This window comes from Gekko japonicus, unplaced genomic scaffold (genome assembly GCF_001447785.1).
Source record: "Gekko japonicus isolate JY-2015 unplaced genomic scaffold, Gekko_japonicus_V1.1 scaffold2220, whole genome shotgun sequence".
Taxonomy (NCBI): Eukaryota; Metazoa; Chordata; class Lepidosauria; order Squamata; family Gekkonidae; genus Gekko; species Gekko japonicus.
In genome coordinates, this window is record NW_015163671.1 from 143,216 (window position 1) to 159,575 (window position 16,360).

Below are 16,360 nucleotides of genomic sequence, written 5' to 3' on the forward strand. Positions count from 1 at the left end.
TTAATTAAAAGTTCAGTATGTTTTGGACTACTGTAAAAAAATCACTATGGCTTACCATACATGAGTGCCAGTCTAGACAACATACTCAGCCTTACCTCATCTATCACTTTTGCAAACTGCTGCAGAGTAGAATTCATAACTTCATCATCACCACCCAAAGGAAAGCGCTACCAAAACACAACATACGCACACTGCTTTTTACTTCCAAATAAACCTTGGTTGACTTTTTTCCTGTTACAATTCAGATTAGAGATCTAACGACATGCACTAATATGAAAAGGTATTTATAGCTTTGCAGAACAAAAGCTCACAGAAGAAAGTAATTCTGTCAGGATATTGTGGGCCAGGAAAAAGATATTGTCTACAACTTGCCTCCAATAGGTTAGAATGTTAGCCAGTTTTAGCAGGGTATACTGTACATTTGAGCTCCTGAGCACCTAATTAAATTCTATTAATTTAACTAAAAATGACCAGGTTGCTATAAAATTTATTTATTTATTTCAATTTCTATCCCGCTTTCCCCACAAATGGGTTCAGGGGGAGTTACGTCGTCACACAAAAATTGTGACAACAATAACATTAAAAACATTTTAAAACAATGCTAAAAACAACAATCACTGTGAAAGCCTCATTAGCTATGTTCAGTTTAGGCTGATCAGAAGCCAGCGATTTCACTAGGGAAGGCCAGAGATGGATTTTGGATATCTGCTGCCTCAGCCAAAAGCCCGACAGAACAGCTCCGTTTTACAGGCCCTGCGGAATTGTAACAAATCTCGCAGGGCCGTGATCTCAAGTGGGAGCTTGTTCCACCAGGTTGGGATCAGGGCAGACATCCTTGGGGCCAGGGACAACCAGTAGATGTTGGTCAGTTGAGCGCAATGCTCTGCAGGGCACAAACTGAGATATTTATTTTTTTTATATAGTGGAAATGCTAGTTTCAGTTTAGAATGACAACTTCTTTACCATTCACTTCTGTCATGATCTGGACTGTGCCACCAGAGGCCTAGCAGGACCAGGGAGCCTGGCTAGTACTAGGGGAGGCTGAGCCTACAAACCCCAGAAGGCCTTGGGAATTTTGGCGCTGATTTTGACCAATAGGGAAGAAGAGGGCTGGGGAACAAAAGAGCTGGTACAAGAGGAAAAGCTGTTCTTCCCAGGAAACAGGACCAGAAGAAAGAGGCTGTTGTGGGGAAGAAACCCTCATCCAGAGGGAAGGGTGAGTAGTCTAAGGCCACTTGAGATAGTGAGCTAGAGACAGTATATTCAGACACGTTAGGGCATTTGATTCCTTTTCTTTTCACCCACTTACTGTTATTATTCCTGCACCTTATTTGTTGGACCTCCTATAAAATAAACCTTTTCCTTGTTGTTTACTCTGCCTGGTCCTCACACCTATTATTCGGCCAAAAGGGAGGTCTGAAGGTCTTGGGAGGGTGCTCTGGGCCTTCTCAAGGGATCCTGAGTGGTGGCAGCGTCAGGTGGCACCCCATCTGAGCAGTGACAACTTCTTATGCCAGTATTTTCATATGCAAGAATTAAGCAAGCAAAGCTTTTCAGAGCATGGAGAAAGAGGGCATGGGAAAAAATCACTTGTTTAATTTCTGCATGCTAGGATACTACTATAAGACACCTTAAGAAGTTGGCAATACTAATCAGAACTTAAACCTAATATCTCATTCCATATGAGGACTATACCTGCTGCTCGTATTCTTTCAGAAGCTTCGAAGTTAAATGTGTTGCTGCACTTAATTCATTCTATTAAAAATACAAAGACAACAACTGATTTCTTATTCTGCTTGATAATGAAAAATACTATGGATTTCATACATACACCACTCTTTGTTTTAGCATGTAGGATGGCCATAATGGGATGATGCTTACAATGTTCTGAAATGGCTGGTCATTCTAATGCTTAGCTCATCTGCAACATAACCCATCTATTAAAGTTGTCAATTTTAACCCTACATGTAACAAACTGTAACTGCAGGTAGTTGCAGATAAATTATGCCAACAATATATGATCAAATTCAGATTGTTTGGAGACTTGTCAAGCCAACAGAAAATGGGCCAACATTCAAAACAGCACGCAAACATACACAGTACTTACAGAATCATAATCTACAATGACTTAAATATTTGCCTAATAAGTATTGATGATGCAGTGCATAAATCTAGATAGTTTCAGATTAGAAGCAAGCCACATCTCTGAAGCGTTTTGAAAAGTTCATTCAGTTTTATAAGAATGATCCTAAATGAAGATGTGTCACATAACTTCAGTCCAGCAAACAATCCTACCTTTCTTATGACAAAATCGAGCCATAAGTAACACGGAAATGCTACAGCAAAAACCCAGGCCAACTTTGTTAGCACACAAAGACTTTTTTTTAAGCTGAGCTGATGAAATACAAGACTGAAATAACATTAGAACAACATTCAAATCCTATCAGTTGCACTGTTTTGAAAAGCTGATTCAAGTTGCAGTAACATTACCTGGGCATCATAAATTCGGTGCATGGCTTTATATAACTGGTTAATGTAACGAGATATTGCCGCAGCATCTTCTTCAAATACACCCAGCAAAGACCGAGTCTAAATAAAGAGAATGTATTTTTATAGTATTGCAATATAGAATAACAGCTAGATTCAAAGAGTTCTCTCTTGAGCACCCAAGAACTAAGTGGGAAGAAAAATGAATGTTACTATATGTTTGGCATGTATTTACGGGCTTCCAAACAGAAAGCACCCCACTCCTCAAAGCCAGAGTGAGACAGAGCCTTACTTTGTACCAGCTCAGATGGCACAGGTACAAATAAGCCTATAGCCTATAAGCATGGGCATGAACTGGCTCACAAGCCAAAATTCAAGATGAACTTGGGCCTGTTTGGAGCCCCTGAACCGATGTTCAAGGAAGGCACCTTCCCCGAACATTTACTGGACTTTTGTCTGGTTCAATTCAGCTGTTCAGGGCCATTTAAACCTAACAGCAGATGCCCCGCTGTTAGATTGAAATGACTACAAATGACCACTGGTTTCACTACCCCCTACTTTAAAGCCGGGGGGGGGGGAGCGAAACAGACAGGTTAAATGGCGGCCAGCCATTTAACCCTTCCTGGGTAATCCTCCCCTCTTTTCTCTCTCTCTTTTAATGTATAACTTTTATAATTATAACATATATTATGCTTATTTCAAATCTTAAACACGTGAGTCTTACATACAATATTTCCAATATTTACATCTCCACAATTATTGGACATTTCCCTAAATTAATTTCCCAATCCACTTATACATTCTTAACCATAGTTCTTTATGTATTTATTCATCTTTCCCTTGTAATAAATTAGTTAACCTGTCCATTTCCGCCAGTTCAAACAAGTTCTGGACAAGTTCTTCCCTTGACGGGATTCTGTCAGCTTTCCAATATTTAGCAACCAAAATTCTAGCTGCTGTTAAAATATATACTATCATACATACATCTTGTTTATTATACCCATCTGGAAAGATGTTCAATAGGAATATTTCTGGTTCAAGGTGTAGTTCGATACCTATCATTTCTTGTATAATCCTTTGGATCTCTAAACCAATACTTTTTTATTTTGCTGCATGTCCACCACATATGGTAATATGTTCCCACATTCTTCTTACATTTCCAACAATTACTCGATAGCTTTGAGTAACATTTAGTTAATTAATCTGGTGACCAGTGCCATCTGTAAAACATTTTGTATATGTTTTCCTTGTAGGAAATGGGTCTAGTAATCTTTATTATTTTCCATATTTTTGCCCAATCATCCATATAGATATCATGATATCATGTTTTGCACCCAGGTTACAATCCTCCCCCCTTCTCCTGTCTACAGAGTGAACTGAACTTACTGGTCTGGCTCAGGTCAGGAGCTGCCCCAAATCAAATCAGATTTCTTAGGTTCGTACCCATCCCTAATAGCCTATGTGGTTCGGATAGCCTTTAGTATGCTGGACACTTAGATTTTCAAAGTCCCTCACAAAAAGCTCATAAAAAACTAAGCAGTAGTTTAAGCTGCTGTTAAAGCCTTTATTAGGCAGCAGTTATAGCCACTATGAATTAAGCACCATCTCAGATATGACAATCATAAAAAATCCCCAGCCCAGTCGGCAAGAAAGGGATAACACCACTGGACTACATTTTTTAAAAACTCCACTGTTTCTCAGCCTCTGTTATGCAGTAGATCCTAGCCATTCCTAGGGAATCTGTTTCCTAGATCACTGTGAATGGTAAAATCCACTCTGACTGGGAAACAGGGTTCTGATGTCTCCTAATAATACCCCATTTCTTACAAAATGTAATGATGTAATGACCAGAGTAACAAAGTAAAAGGGTCTGGAGACCTTGTGGAGAGTGCTCAAATTCTGAACAGTGAATAAGCAGCATATCCAAATCCATGAAAGGGAATGCAGTGGCTCAGAGGTTAAGATGCTGAAGCTGCAGATCAGGAGGTCTGTAGCTTGGCAGTTTGAGACCCGAGTGCCGCATCATGGAGTGAGCTCATGTCTCTGGCCCCAGCTCCTGCCAACCTAGCTGTTCGAAAGCAAGGAACTGTATAAATATGTACCACTTTGGTGGGAAGGTAACAATGTTCCGTGCACCTCGGCAGCCACATGACCACAGCCACATGACCACAGACACGTCCTTGGACAGAGCTGGCTCTTTGGCTTGAAAATGGAGATGAGCACCACCCCCTAGAGTCAGATTTGACTAGCTTTCGAGCAAAGGAAACCTTTACCTTTTTATCTTTACCAAGTCCATGAAGGACTAAGGTCTACTGTACATGCCATCTTGAAGGATAACAAAAGACTACAACAATGGACAGTATATGAACACACATGATGCTGCCTTATGCTGAAACAGATCCTTGGTCCATCCAAATCAGTACTATCTACTCAGACTGGCAGCAGCTCTCCAGGGTTTCAGGCAGAAGTCTTTCACATCACCTCCTTCCTTGTTCTTTGAACTGAAGATGCTGGGAATTGAACCTGGGACCTTCTCCATGCTAAGCTACTACTGAGCTACAAACCCTCCCCAAAAAGTAACAAACATACACAAACACTGCAATTGTGTGATGCACAGTGATACAAGCCATCCCATTAAGACTGTCGAACTCTTGCTCAAGGGCTATTCACTTAATTTCCTGATTATTAGAATTCAGGCAGCAAGTTACATAACTGCTATTTAAGAGAGCTTGCCTGTCAAACTGAAAAATTAATTGCTGCCTCATATGCTTCAGCAGCCTTCTGAAGCATTATTTGTGGCTCTTTTGTTCACTGGCTTGGATCCTGCAGTGGACTTCCCCGGACAGAAGCGATTTCCCTCCCTATGCAGCCCAAAATGTCCCCAGAAATGCTGCTCTTGGAGGAAGGGGACACCAGGAACAGCAGGGAAGGGAGTCAAAGGTCTGCAGAAGAGGGGATTGGCAGAAATCACACACCCCTTCCACCTGCAAAAATCCTCTGTGTGATCCACTCCACTGCTTATCGTTTTATATTAATGTTTTAGTGTTAGTATTCGTTTTACGCTACTAATTGCTGCCTTGCATATCCCACATTAGACAAAAAGGTGGGATGGAAAAATTTTAAATAAATATGGATGTTAATACCAGACCTTTTTTTCTCACTACTTAGCAAAGCAAGTATTCACAGGATTTTTTAAAAATTCGGCAACTAAAAAAAATGACGTTTTGTGAAATTCTTTGTTTCAATTTAAGCCGGGGAGCAAGACCTGAGCAAGGCTGTTAATGATAGGATGTTTTGGAGGACCCTAGTTCATAGAGTCACCATAAGTTGGATACAACTTGAAAGCATACATAGGCGAGGGAGAGGGTTTATCATGCCTTAAAAACCCTCCAAGAATAAAGATCTAGATTTCTATACTACCTCCTACAAGCGACTCCTAAGTTACTACTCTAGCAAGAGGTAGTCGCACTGTAAAGAGTAAGCAGGAAATCTGATATAGAATTATAGAGTTGGAAGGAACCTCCAGGGTCATCTAGTCCAACCTCCTGCACAAAGTTTAGCAGAAAACTCTTCTGATTTAGTTTCAACCCGTTGGTTCTGGTCTGACCTTCTGGGGCAACAGAAAACAACTCCACTTCATCATCTATAATGACAGTGATTCAAGTACTTGAAGATGGAGATCATATCACCTCACCTCTCCCGGCTAAACAAAACCAGCTCCTTCAACCTTTCCTCATAGGACTTGGTCTCCAGACACCTCACCATCTTCGTTGCACTCCTCTGGACATGTTCCAGCTTGTCTAAATCTTCCTTAAATTGTGGTAACCAAAACTGAACACAAAACTCTAGATGACATCTAACCAGAGCAGAGTAAAGTGGTACCATCACTTTGCATGATCTGGACACGATACTTCTGTTGATACAGCCCAAAATTGCATTTGCCTTTTTGTCAAGATCATCACACTGTTGACGCATCTTCAGTGTACGGTCTACTAAGACCCCTACATCCTTTTAGCACATTCTACTGCCAAAACAAGTCTCCCCCAATCTATAATTATGCATTTGATTTTTCCTACCTAAATGGAGAACTTCACATTTATCCCCATTGAAATTCACTTTATTTGTTTTAGTCCAATTTTCCAGCCTGTCAAGATCATCCTGTATCCTGACACTGTCTTCTACCGTATTCGCTTTCACTCCCAATTGAGTATCATCTGCAAATTTAATAAGCATTCCCTCTATTCCTTCATCCAAATAGCTGATAAATATGTTGAACAAAACAGGTCCCAGGACAGATCTTTGAGGCACTCCACTTGTCTCTCCTCTACAAGAGGATGAGGAGCCATTCACAAGCACTCTTTGGGTGCAATCTGTCAACCAGTTTCAGATCCACCTAACAGTCACAGGATCTGTAATGATTCCATTTTTGGTGTGTGTGTTCCTTTAAATGTTTAGTTTGACTGCAGTAATATGAGAAGAGTGATAGAGGGAGATAAGTGTGATATGATTGGCTGATGACTGAGAGTGTGGAAGGAGATGTTCTGAGAGGAATCTCTGTGTGTGTGTTTATGGTAGATTCTGTGTGTAAGGTTTGAAGAGTGAGCATGATCTGTGTGACTGGAATTTTGAGTCTAGTTCTGTGTGAATAAGACCAACAGTTTAGTTTGTGTGACTAAGAGAGTTGATTGTATTCAGTGTGAACAAAACAAAGAGACTGTACGGCTATATATATAAGAGGGAGAGAGTATACTGAGTGTATAAGCCTGTCAAAGTGGAGTTTGGAGGTTGAGAGCCTGTTTGCACCACCAAGCTTTGCCAGTTATATTTACAAGTTCCTTTCTTCAGCAACTGTTCAAAATAACCAGAAACCTATTTTGTTCTTTATTAAATAAATCAATTTTTGTTTAAACTTATCCCAGAAATCAGTACAGTACTTCCTCAGGGCCACATAGTCCTCTGACGTGCCCAGACTCTAGGTCATACTACCAAAAGAGAAAGAATTGGAATTTTTAATTTCTGGTGGCAGCAGAAAACTACCAAGTTTATATACACAGAGAATGTTTAAAGGTAAAACAGTCCCCCCAATAAGCGAGGACATCACAGGATCCAAACCACATATGTAGACTAAGTAACTGTAAAACACTTAGTCACAATGCAACTTTAAGAGTTTCTGAGGACTGTGCTGGTGATACAATCTATCTTCTGTGCAAACATCTGTGATATATGATTTGTCTTTTGTACTGCTGCCACTGAATCATTTTGAGCTGTGGATTATCTTTAACCTGCTAACTTCCCTCAAATACACATGCAACATGTTTATTGACTGCCTCATTTATTAATTAAAATATTTATGTAATGTCCTTTCCACTATCTACAGCAGCTAAAGGAAGCTGACAAAACTTCTTACACAAGGCAGAGCTTCCCTCCTCCATGGGAGAGTGCCGCATAACACTGGAAGTGCCACTGAAGAACAGGCTTGTGTTGTGGCCAAACAGACAACTCAGCCAGAAGATGACCCCGGGGGATCTGAGGGGGTCAAGAGGCCCTTAACTAGTTATGATAAGCATTAAAGAAGAGCTCCTTAATTTTGTAAAACCAGAACTGTTATTATCAGAATGCTATTTTGTTTCCAGATCCAGCAAAAACAATCCTAGCTGCCCTTAACAACTTTAAAACCACCACTTGATACCTCCTAGGAACCGTGGCAACATAATTAAGGAGAACTATTTCAGGGCTCAAGTGGTTAAGACGCTGAACGGCAGGCTATGGAAGGTCGGTAGTTCAGCAGTTCGAGACCCGAGTGTGCCACATGATGGAGTGAGCGCCCGTCTCTAGTTCCAGCTCCTACCAACCTAGCAGTTCAAAAGCAGGAAATTGCAAGTAGATAAATAGGTACCACCTCAGTGGGAAGGTAACAGCGTTCCGTGCGCCTTGGTGTTTAGTCATGCCGGCCACATGACCACGGAAATGTCTTCGGACAGCGCTGGCTCTTCGGCTTTGAAACGGAGATGAGCACCACAACCCTAGAGTCGGATTCGACTGGCTTTCAAGCAAGGGAACCTTTACTTTATTTCAGGGTTAAGTGAAACCTCAAAGCCTAAATCCTGCCTTAGTTTAACTACTATAATTTCCCCAATGATTTTTGTGCAGTCACTTTTCCACCATAAATGTATAAGGTTTGTGTTAGATCTGCAATACCAATAAAAGTCTGATGAAGATTTATATATTGTAGATCATCTCTGTGGTATAAGATACCACTGGTGTATCATTTTCACTACATTTTATTTAAATAAAAGGCATACTGAAAAGGCAGAATGCACTGAAAGCGAAAACTTCCAAACTTTGTTTGAAACATTGTAACTAATGTCTTTATTCTGTTTCAACTGAAATATTGGTGGGTTGATAACTTTAAAGTAATAAGCCAAATATTTTAGAGAAGACATGTCTTCCTTCCTGAGAAATTAACTCATCAAACTGAGTAAGGTTTCTCAAGGCTCAGCCATTATGAATTTCTTTTAATCAAAAAGCTCTTCAGTTGTAAGTACTCAACAACTGATATTGTGTCATTATCTAGCAGGGAGACTGGCAAACGATATGATTCTATTTGTAAGGAACAAGATTCAAATGAGTACCTAATCCAAATAACTCCCACCTTTTAGGAAACCTCAGCTGAAAACCCAGTAACTTAACTAGTTCTCTTATGGCCAAGGTTAATGGGGACAATCCAAAAGACGGTTTTCTTTTATAAAGATCCCACTTGTACCACAGGGTGTTAATAACAAAACTCTCACATTCATAAACTGTTTTCCTTTCAGATTTTTAATCCAAATGAAAGATTTTAACAGTAGTTAAACAGTAGAACAGAGGCTTGTTCAATAGCTATTTTGGAAGGATCTGAGTTGTTTATAATTCACCTGCTCACCCAAGTTAATTATGCAGCACCCTGCAATAATTTTATATGTTGTATTCCTATATTGGACTATCTGCATTGAGCAATTGACCAATTTGGGGTCAATTTTATTTATACAAGTACTTTTATGATAGATGTATACCATGCTAAGATCTCAGGCATATGTTTAATGAGACCCAGGTGACTGACTGACCTCAGCCAAACCTTAATGGTTGGTTTGATTTCTCTCTGCTGTTTATCACTTGTTAAGGGCCTATGGTAGAAGCCCAGGGATTTTACCTTGAGTGCAGGATGTGCAGTGACTCATTTTTTTGCTTTCAGAAGCAACAAGTGGGTGAAAGGACTGCTTAAAATCTCAAAATGCCCCCCATTTACACCCCGAAGTTCTGAATCCCACTTCCCAAATTAGTAAAGCACTTTTGGTAGTATAAGATAATCATTGGTGTAGTGGTTTGGCGTAGTGGCTAGGAGAACAGACTCTAATCTGGGAAAACCAGGTTTGATTCCCCACTTCTCTACATGTGGCTGCTGGTGTGACCTTGGGTCAGTTACAAGTTCTTTCAGAGCTGTTCTCTCAAGAGCAGTCCTCAAAAGAGCTCTCTCAGCCCCACCTACCTCACAGGGTGTCTGTTGTGAGGAAGGGAAGAGAAAGGAGATTGTAAACCACTTTGAGACTCCTTTAGGTAGTGAAGGGTGGAGTATAAATTCAATCGTTTCTTCTTCCTCTTCATTCTGAAACAACCTTTCTCCCTTACAGACCTTGGGATTTCAGTCTCAATTAGGCATGCATTGGTGTTTTCATAGAACAAAGATGAGACATATTTCCTGACAAAACTCCTAACAAACAATTTTTCCACAGGATTGACTCAAGGCTGACAGAAGCCTGTGATGGTACTACACCAATGGCATTAACTGAGATAGAAATGAATCCTTATTAACTTACTATGTCCTGGATTCTCTGCTCCATCTCACACAAACTACAAGAACCATGACTCAAAAACTCATATGGGAAAAGAACATTTAAGCCTATTCTTCTATGCCCCTTCTCCAACTTAACTAGAGTCTTTGAAGCAACAGGTGATACCTCGGGGGGGGGGAGATGGGTACAGCAGTTGTACCCATCTTTTTCTGCTTGAGATGCTAACTGCAGGTTCAGGAGAGCCACTGAGGACCAAAAGACATGATTTGCCCAAACTGTGCCAGCATATAGGTCCGTCACTCAACTTACAATCAGATGTACACTGTACCTAGGGGGGACCTCACCTTAAACAGCACTCACTTGGCACTGCAAAGGGGGGGGGGAGCGCTACTGGTTTCTCTCCCACCCTGCTTTCACCATTGAAACTAGTGTTGTTCTAGGCAAGTTCCTTTGTGGTGCTTCTGACTCACTGTGAGCTGGGTATGCACACAGCGCACATTGGGCAAATCTTGTATTTTGGCCCTTAATTCAAGGAAGGGGCATGGGAGAAATGCCTTAAATGTTTCCTCTCCAGTGACTCAGCCCCCACATTGGGCTGCTAATCAGCATTTAAAAAAATAAAGATTCTAATCATGCAACTCCTGTTATCATGTCTAGTTTGGCTCAGAGATTATGCAATATTAGAAACAGCTATATTCCTTTTACCTATATAACTAATAGTAATGTGTGTCCCCCATCTGTGGATACCTAAATCTGCAGATCAGGGCCACACTGACGCTAAACAGATTTTCTGCACACTTGGGGGACTCCCTAGGTTTGCAGAAAAATCTGAAATGTTAAAAAATACATTGGGGGTTTAAATCCCCCCCAAATTAAAAAGCGTTATTTGCACATGTGCAGACATAGTTATTGGTAGAGTTGGCGGTGACAGCTGCAAGAAGCTGTGCTGGGTCCGGCTGACACCAGGCACGGAGGGTGCCAGGAGCCATGCCCAGCCAATGCTAGGTGCAGAGGATGCCAAGAGCCATGCCAGTCCTAGAGTGGCTTCCAGGCTCTGCTGCTGCTGCCACTGGGCTCAAGGTTGGGTGGTGGGGCCTGGAGCCACTCCAGGCTCTGCAATGGGGGAGAGATGGGATTCCCTGTGTGAGTCTTTCGGGGGGGGGCCATGTGTAAACATTAATGCTTATATTTGTGCATCTGAAGTAAGTTGCAAAGTTTCCTATATAATATCCATCTGAATACTATGTTTCCTTAACTATCATCTTGCTGCTTAAGCTTATGAATTTGATACTGTGGGTTCTTGGTGCCCACAGCTGACTACAGTGGTTCACTCTTCTCCCTAGTGAATGCTAGACTACGGATATATAGCCAGGAATGACATATTTCTGTACATTTATTAGTGATTTTAACTCACCACTTGCAACTGAATTTGGGTACTTTATCTAGCAATGGATCAGAGCCGAAGATTTTCTTCTGCTATAGGAATCTGCCTTTATCAGAAAAACAGCATTGTTCTTTAACACACTACAAAACTTTGGCAAGGTCAAAAACCAGTTTGGAGATATGGTTCAAAAACCTTTCAAGGTGAAATCAGGGAGGGAGGAGTATATCCTTTGCACACACATAACATTTCTCTCTTGTTCTGAACTACTAACTGCTTTTTGAACTCCAGGAAAGAAATAATTTGAGGGTTCTGGAAGAAAACGTGTGTGTGTACATATAATGTGCCCAGAGCTATTGAAACCAAGGGTCTACCAAATTCAGCTTTTTATTGCCAGAGGCTTCTGAGAAATCTACAAGCAGGGCATGAAGACAACAATCTTTTTCATGTTTGTTCCTTAGAAGCTGGAATTTAGAGGTTATACTACCTCTGTATGTGGAGGCTTAATTTAGATAGCAACATTAGCAAGGGATAGACATAGGTTTCATATTAAACTGGGCCACTGGTCTGATTCAGCACAGCTGGCTTGGGTGCATTTTAGAAGAAGAAGAGATTGGATTTATACCCCGCCCTTCACTACCCAAAGGTGTCTCAGAGCGGTTTACAAACTCCTTTCCCTTCCCCTCCCCACGACAGACACCCTGTGAAGTAGGTGGGGCTGAGAGACACTGCTCTTTTTCAAGAACAGCTCTTATCAGAGCTACAGCTTGCCCAAGGCCATCCAGCCAGGTGCAAGTGGAGGAGTGGGGAATCAAACCCGGTTCTCCCAGATTAGACCACTACACCAAACTGGCTCACCTTCTTCAAAAGCCATTTAAGTCACTGTTCATCACCATAGTGTGTGGAAGAAACTTCAGTAAGCTAATTATGTACTGTGTGTAAACAGGCACTCCTGACTGCCTAAACATATTGACAATTTCATTTGGCAATCCCAGCACTGAAACTGATCGGCAGTAACTTTGGAACAGACACATTAACGGCAGAATCTTATGCAGAACTCCAGCGTACATCCATCCATTTCAATGTAAACCCAATGGCTATTTCTATAGTTATGTGGACCAAAATTTTTCCCTCTTCCAGAATGAGAACAGAAAAGCAGGAACATGATTACTCAATGCTGCATTAACAACAGTATGTTGGTGACCCTCTCCCAATGTAGTAAATGGGCTCCAATCAACATTTCTGTATTTTTAATGAATTATCTGGAGGCCAAAGACATTCTCGTGCCAGAACAAGGCAAGAGTATTTGTAACATCTGAAGAAGCATACTAAGTGCTCTTAATATGGCCTCCCAGATCCTAGTGCATGTTCTCAAATTCTTATGAATCCCTCAATCACAACATTAGTAACAGGGAACAAACTTCCTTGAAGACTGTGTCTCTCCCCTAGCCATCTTCCCCTTCATTGTTCAGACACAGGGAAATCTGGTGTATTTTAGTATAGTCTATCTGTTTGTGTACAGTAGCGGCAGAAAACAGTAGAGGTGGCTAGTACTTGTGTGAATTTAATACCCTAAAATATATCCCAGAGTACTGTGCGATGCAATGGATAACAGATACACTGAAATTTGTCGAGACACAAACAAATTTGGAAAGGAAAAGCAAAAGGTTTTAAAATCACTGTCCTGGTACGCAAAGCTACATGAATGTGAGCAAAAGTTCAGCCTCTCTTAAGTCTGAATATTTAACTGATTATCTGAATTTATTATATTGATTATATATAACAATGGATGCTACTTAGTATTAAACCCTTCCTTCCTCTTGCCTCAACAAAATACCAAATCTAGTGAGCGTAAGAAGCTTCTGAAGTGTTTCACATACATAGGGGTTTTTTTTGCAATTTCCTGCCAGTTGTCTTTCCAGAGAAAGAAAAAGGGGGGAGGGGGGAAAGAAATGAAGACATAGTATTGTGATGGACAGGAGGCTGACCCTGAAAGGAATAACAGTCATTCAGCTGTTTCATCCCTGAGCCTATCGGAGTACTGCTCCAGCATCCAACCGTCTTTCGAAGTGGGGAAGGGAATGTTGGAAGCACAGTGTTCAGTTCTGCCTGAGGGGACAGTGAAGTCATAGTTTGGGCCCACCTCAGCAAAAGAGCAGAAAGTTTGAAGGGCAACTCTGCCTGGTAGTGTGGCAGAGTGGTTTAACTTGTATGGAGATAGCGATAGAAAGCTGTGAGGCCTGTCTCCGGTAATGAGCATACCTTGTACAGTTTAGTCTGACCTCTTGGGGGAAAGTAGGCAGGCGTGGGTGGAATCCTGCATGTGAAAGGATCTAAGTTAGCGAAAGCCTGTTTATACCTGCAAGAATCAAAGAGAATTCAAACCACACTATGAAGCCATAACTAGGTTAAATTCACGTGCCTCTGCCAGGCTTCTCCTTTGACTGTCTTAACACTTGTGCTGCTGATCTGTTCTTTAAAAACAACCTGCATGTAAACAAAACTTCTTTGTTATTTGCATACAACTCCTGTCTCAGTGATCTCTGTGTTCTTTTTGCTCACCACAAAACTTAACCTCAAGACAGCAAACCCTGGCTACCCTGACAACATCTGGCAATTGAGGGGAAGGTGTACAGTTCTAAACAAACCTGGTTCCGAAAATCGTAACAGGCTTTGTGGGTTCCTTTGGTCCCAAGAAAGGGTCTGCACAAGCACCTTGCTTAGAGCCATCTAGGGAATTCAGGGCAGAGATGAGGTTTGAGTCAGGAACTTCCTGCCTCATATCTCATTCACCATTCTCCTCTGCTCCATTTTACCCTTACAGCAACCATGTGAAGTGGGTTAGGCTGGAGTGTGTGACTGACCCAAGGTCACCTAATGAGCAGTCATGGCAGAGTGGAAATTTGAACCTTGATCTCACAGATCCTAGCATGAAACTAACCACTACACAACACTGCCTTTCACAGGATGCTACTGAGCAACAGCAAGTAGCTGGGCCTGCCATTGGTTATTACAGAGCCTGGCCCTGATGAGTTCTCCCTCAAAAGCCAAAACAACCCTGGAAAGGGTCCTTGCCCTCTCCCCCTGCCTTTTACTGACAGACACCAAGGCCTGAAAGCCAACAATACTATTGTGGTTGCCTAGCAACTTCCACAATAGCCACTGTTAAGGGCATCTGTTTCTTAAAGGTACAGACACTGCTTCTATCATTGTGGGGGGTTAATCCCCCATTTTTATATTTCAGATTTTTCTGAAAACCTATGGGTTTTGCGCGTGTGTAGAATTTGGGGTCCCTATCTCTGGGGCCATATTTGGGGTCCCTATCTCTGGGGCCATATTGATAATTATATACATGAAAGATAATTTAATGTTTTCAAATATTTACTGTTTTGCAGAAGAACATAATATGACTTTCATCAAAATTAAGTATGATAGTTCAGGGGGTGTACAGGATGCAGAAAATGCAAAGTGATTAAATATGAGTAGCAGCACTGTCTCAATACAGGCTAATCTAACAAAACAGTACCTGTCTTCCATGACATCGCCACATTAATGTTACTTCTGTTACTAACACTATGATGTAGACCACAGAACAGTCCTAAGAGAGCTGTGGAGATGATAAGAAATGTTTACAGATCTTTCCATATTAAGCAATCATAGATAATTAAAACCAACTCTTCAAAGGAAACAGAAGTTGCCGGTTAGCATCACCCATTTACTGGTATGGTTACAGTACAAATACATTAACCATTAAAAGGTCAGCATCAAGTATTTTTATAAAACTCTACTCTTGCCTTTTGAAAAGGAATAAGAAAAAAACTGTCTGCTTGATAAAGACAGATTGCAGCTAATAGTATCTCAATGGAGACCACATTTATAGGATTGCCCTGAAATACAATTCTAATCCTAAACACACTTTTATTTAGGACTTACAATGAGATTGCCCTGAAATACAATTCTAATCATAAACACACTTTTATTTAGGACTTACAATTAGACTTCCACACAAATATGCATAGGACACAGGCATGTATGAAGCACTAATCTATGAACAGGTTTCACTACAATGATATTTACTTAACACAGTATTGAAAATGGTAACTTCAAAGCTACTTACAAACTAATCCACCTATTGCAGTTGTAGGAGGAAGGGAGTAGTGAAAGAAACCAAGGCATCAATTTAAATATTTATACAACCACTTTAAAAAGGTATTCACCTTTGCCAACAGTTGACTGAAGCCTCAGAAAAATATGGGAGAGATTCACAACACATCCCAGACATGATCTCCACAAATTCTATACCTTCTCTTCATGTATTGACCTCCAAGGACTGAAAAATAAGGGGAGATGTCTCCTTTCGGTCCTTGGATGACGTCTTTGAAACCATATCCTGCATTTTCAGTCTCACCTACTCTTAAAGAAGGATCCTAACCCACGCTAAATATTGCCCCATAAGCAGGCAGATTTTGCCATATATTTTCCAACACATCACAGTCTGAACCTGACGCGTAGTGCTCGTGTGTATGCGATTTCTTACCACGCGGCAAGATGACACAGAAGACCAAACTACCCCAGAGAAAGACCTGGGACAACTGAGTGGCCCGCGGGTTAGGACTACCATACCACTATCCAAAATCAGTATAAGGGAGTGACCGAGGCCCCC

The 16,360-nt window shown here is 41.1% G+C and overlaps 1 protein-coding gene across 1 annotated transcript in view; it reads right to left on the reverse strand.

Annotated features, from left to right (window-relative positions):
- APPL1 (adaptor protein, phosphotyrosine interaction, PH domain and leucine zipper containing 1) overlaps positions 1 to 16,360 on the reverse strand; it is a 38,880-nt gene that overhangs the window by 22,292 nt on the left and 228 nt on the right. Inside the window, exons 2-4 of the mRNA XM_015407753.1 lie at positions 2,491 to 2,589; positions 1,696 to 1,755; positions 96 to 167 (exon numbers count right to left, since the gene is read on the reverse strand). Of these exons, the coding sequence (XP_015263239.1) occupies positions 96 to 167; positions 1,696 to 1,755; positions 2,491 to 2,589 (231 nt within the window). The remainder of the gene's footprint in view (positions 1 to 95; positions 168 to 1,695; positions 1,756 to 2,490; positions 2,590 to 16,360) is intronic.